This window comes from Sprattus sprattus (genome assembly GCF_963457725.1).
Source record: "Sprattus sprattus genome assembly, chromosome: 1".
Taxonomy (NCBI): domain Eukaryota; kingdom Metazoa; phylum Chordata; class Actinopteri; order Clupeiformes; family Clupeidae; genus Sprattus; species Sprattus sprattus.
In genome coordinates, this window is record NC_137920.1 from 60,394,511 (window position 1) to 60,398,366 (window position 3,856).

The 3,856-nt window shown below is 41.4% G+C and overlaps 1 protein-coding gene across 1 annotated transcript; it reads left to right on the forward strand.

Moving 5' to 3' along the window:
* Positions 1-1,202: 1,202 nt before the first annotated feature.
* LOC308370724 (piggyBac transposable element-derived protein 3-like) lies at positions 1,203-3,029 on the forward strand (the record flags this gene model as incomplete). Its single annotated transcript, XM_080845429.1, has 2 exons — positions 1,203-1,353; positions 1,690-3,029. The coding sequence occupies 2 exons, from the start codon at positions 1,203-1,205 to the stop codon at positions 3,027-3,029; spliced, it is 1,491 nt and encodes a 496-aa protein (XP_080701555.1).
* Between the last annotated feature and the right edge of the window lie 827 nt (positions 3,030-3,856).

Sequence of the window (3,856 nt, forward strand, 5' to 3'; positions counted from 1 at the left end):
GCTGATAGAGCCACCTGATTGGCTGAAACGTCCTAAAGCAACGCAATCCATATTTTTGTGTAGGCAACATTTTGGCGAAACTGTGTTCATAAAATGTAACGAATAACGACACATATTGTAAAAATGTAGCGGAGTAAAAGTATAGATAATAGCTGCAAAATGTAACGAAGTAAAAGTAAAAAGTATGCACTATTATTTTTACTTAAGTAAAGTACAGATACGTAAAAATGTAACGAAGTACAGTAACGAAGTAAAAATACTTGTTACATTCCACCACTGCTGCTGATGAAGCAACTGAAGATGATGCATCAGAAGAATCTTGCCCTGCTAGTGAGAGTTCAGACGAGGATGATGGGATGGAGCCTGCACCTCTCTCAGGTTTAGAGGATCCTTGCCTTCCACCTCACAGAAGGTGCATGGCTCACACCTTAAATCTGGTTGCCAAAGACACAGAAAAGGTATCTGATAGACAGTACAAAACGCGAGCAAGACCTGTGTAACACTTATTACAAGATATAGTTAGGTATTGAGTAAGTTAGGACTAGTCTCTAGGTTCGTAGGGAGCAGTAGTAGCTAAACAGTTTTGAAAGCAAAATAATATTAGACACACCACAGACCATCAGGTAAGTTTTAACCCTCTACTGCATGGTGTTGCCATATGGCAACATTCCCTTTCTTGGGCCATTTCTTAAAATTTGAAAATAAACATGAGCTCTGATTGGTCTTAAACTCATGGTAGAAACTGGTGGTAACCAATGATATGCTTTGATGACATCACATGACACTACACACCCTTGCACTGCCATTTTGTTCACACACTTCCGAGCGCTCTGGTTGCTGAAGAAGTGCTCGTCAATCTGTGAAGATTTTCATAATTTTGTCATACTTCTTCAGAATTTTAAATTCCATCAAGCATTTGGGGTAAGTTCTGGTCTTTTTTAAATCATTGTCACATTGTTTTGATACAACTATTACCTTTTTATTCATTAAAATAGGTATGTTGCCATATGGCAACATTGTGCGGTAATGGAACAATATTTGCCCCTGCTAATGCAGAGTAGCTTTGTATGAATGACAATGTATGGATGCACTGATATAGTTGGATGGTTGTATTTTACTCATATATTTATATATATTTATAAAATAAAGTAAAAGTAAAGTATAAAAGTAATATATATTTATACGCTTAATTTGTTTAGAAAATGAAGCCGTCATTATTTTATGGCAAGGCTGAGATGAGAGTACAGGTGGCTATACCATCTCATGACAGTGAGGATGAGATAGGTATCAGTGATGAGGAGTATGAGAGGCAGGCAGAATTAGGCCTAGTTGATGCAGAGCAGGAAGAGACAGGTATGTATCTATTCCGGTATTTTCAACATTCAGGTTACATGTCGTCTTTTGCCCAGTGTTTAGCTGATGTTGGGAAAGGTGTAAAGTAGATCAAGAATTTGAGGTTTTTGTCATTCCATAATCGGCATGTTGAACAAAAAGTGACCATATACACAGTCCCCATGCACACACACACACACACACACACACACACACACACACACACACACACACACACACACACACACACACACACACACACACACACACACACACACACACATGCACAGGCACACACACACATATGAATCACCCTAAACTTGGTAGAAACAGTAACTATTTTTTCTTATATTTCAGATGAAGTTGAAGTTCAGGAGGCGGCACCTGCACCTCCTGAGGTGGGAAAGGCCCGCAATCTAAATTGGAAAAAGAGGCGAACCATCCTGCCAGTGCCCAAATGGAAAGGTGCCGTACCAAATCCAACAATGGTCCGTGAGCCAATCCAATACTTTGAAGGCCTTCTCAGGAGAGAAGTTTTTGAGGATGTGGCAAAGCAAACGAATCTGTACGCAGTACAGCAAGATCCAAGCAAACCACTTAATGCCTCAACAGAGGAGATACAGCAGTTCTTTGGCATATGCCTGTACATGTCTGCTGTTGGCTTACCATACACCCGCATGTACTGGGGCTTAGATACCCGAGTTAACAAAGTTGCAGATGTCATGTCCCTGTCCCGCTGGGAGTCAATTAAACGATTCCTGCACTTCTCAGACAACAATGAGCAAGTTGCTGAGGGCCAACCTGGATATGATAAACTGTTCAAGGTGAGGCCTTTGATGAACTCACTCCTGAAGAGCTTCCAGGACATACCAGTCAATGAAATGCTCTGTGTGGATGAACAAATTGTCCCTTTTAAGGGTAGAAGTGGGCTGAAAACCTACAACCCCAAAAAGCCCAAGAAGTGGGGGTACAAGATCTTTGTTTTGGCAGATCAGCATGGCATTGTCCACAATTTTGAATTTTATACTGGTGCTGTCCCTGCTGCTGAGGGAATGCCTGATATCGGAGCAAGTGGCAATGTTGTGCTAAGACTGGCCTCAGTCATCACTGCAAACATGTCACACAAGCTCTTTTACGACAATTGGTTTTGTGGGGTTGACCTTCAAGTCAGCCTAGAGAAATTAAAAATCCACAGTGTGGGAACTGTGAGAAGTAATAGGCTTGCCGGATGTGTCTTCACAGAAGATAAAGCAATGAAGGCAAAAGGTCGGGGAACTTTCGAAGAGATGGAGGCAAAACACGACGGCGTCACACTGAAAGCTGTCAAATGGTTTGACAACCGTCCAGTGACCCTCCTGAGCACTTTTGCGGCAGCAAACCCCACCTCCACAGTGCAGAGGTGGGACAAGAAAGCCAAACAGATGGTGACAGTTGTCCGTCCCAACATTGTCGCTGTGTACAATAAGTGCATGGGCGGTGTTGATCTCTTGGATTCACTCATTGCCCTGTACCGCACGAAAATCAGATCAAAGAAGTGGTATCACCGCATTGTGTTCCACTTCTTTGATCTGACTGTGGTGCAGGCATGGTTACTTTACCGCAGGGACTCTGATGCCATGAGAATTCCACATAAGACACAACTCAGCTTGCTGCAGCTTGCAGCCTGCCCCCCTTCCACCAAGCAGCATCCGTCTTGACCACTTTGATCACTGGCCAGAGATGGGTGCACCAAAAGGAAGGTGCAAGAATCCTGGCTGCAAGGGCATAGTCAGAGTGGTTTGCTCTAAGTGCAAGGTGCACCTCTGCTTTAACGGAGAGAACAACTGCTTCAAGGCGTTTCACATTGAGTAGTTTCACTTGAACAGTTCTTATCAGTTTGCGTCAGATGCTTTTTAAATGTTGTTGAATACTTTGAAAATGAATTTACTATTTTGTACACAAAGCTCTTGAAAACATTTTAACTAATAAAAACAATTTAATTTAAAAAAGACTGAAAAGGTCTGTTATCATCTATGAATTTCATGTCATTTTGGGAGAAAACACATCAAGCAGTTCCATTGTCGCACAATGTTGCCATATGGCAACGCACCCAAAAGTACCCCCCCCCCCCCCCCCCCAAATAAAAAAAATAATGAATAAGTTAATTTGAGACCATTTTATATATGAAAAAACACTGCAACATTTTTTTCCATGACTGCATAATAATGTGTGCTGTAGAGGGTTAAATGCCGGCTTGTTTATAATAAGTAGAAAAAGTTAATAAAAAAAAAAAAAAAAAAAAAACATAAATTGGTACCATATATCTAGGTATGTTGACATAGAATGTTCGCCGCAAGCCGTTGTTGTCTCAATAACATGATCCACTCTGCATTAATACTGTCAATATATACAAAATTCACTCCTCGCCGCCTGGTGAGAGTGTGTTTGTCCTGAATACGTCAGTATTTACATCGAGTACAACCACTGTAATCGTTAGACATTTCGAGCTTTCAACCCTGAGGTATTTTCAGTTCACCGCAACTCT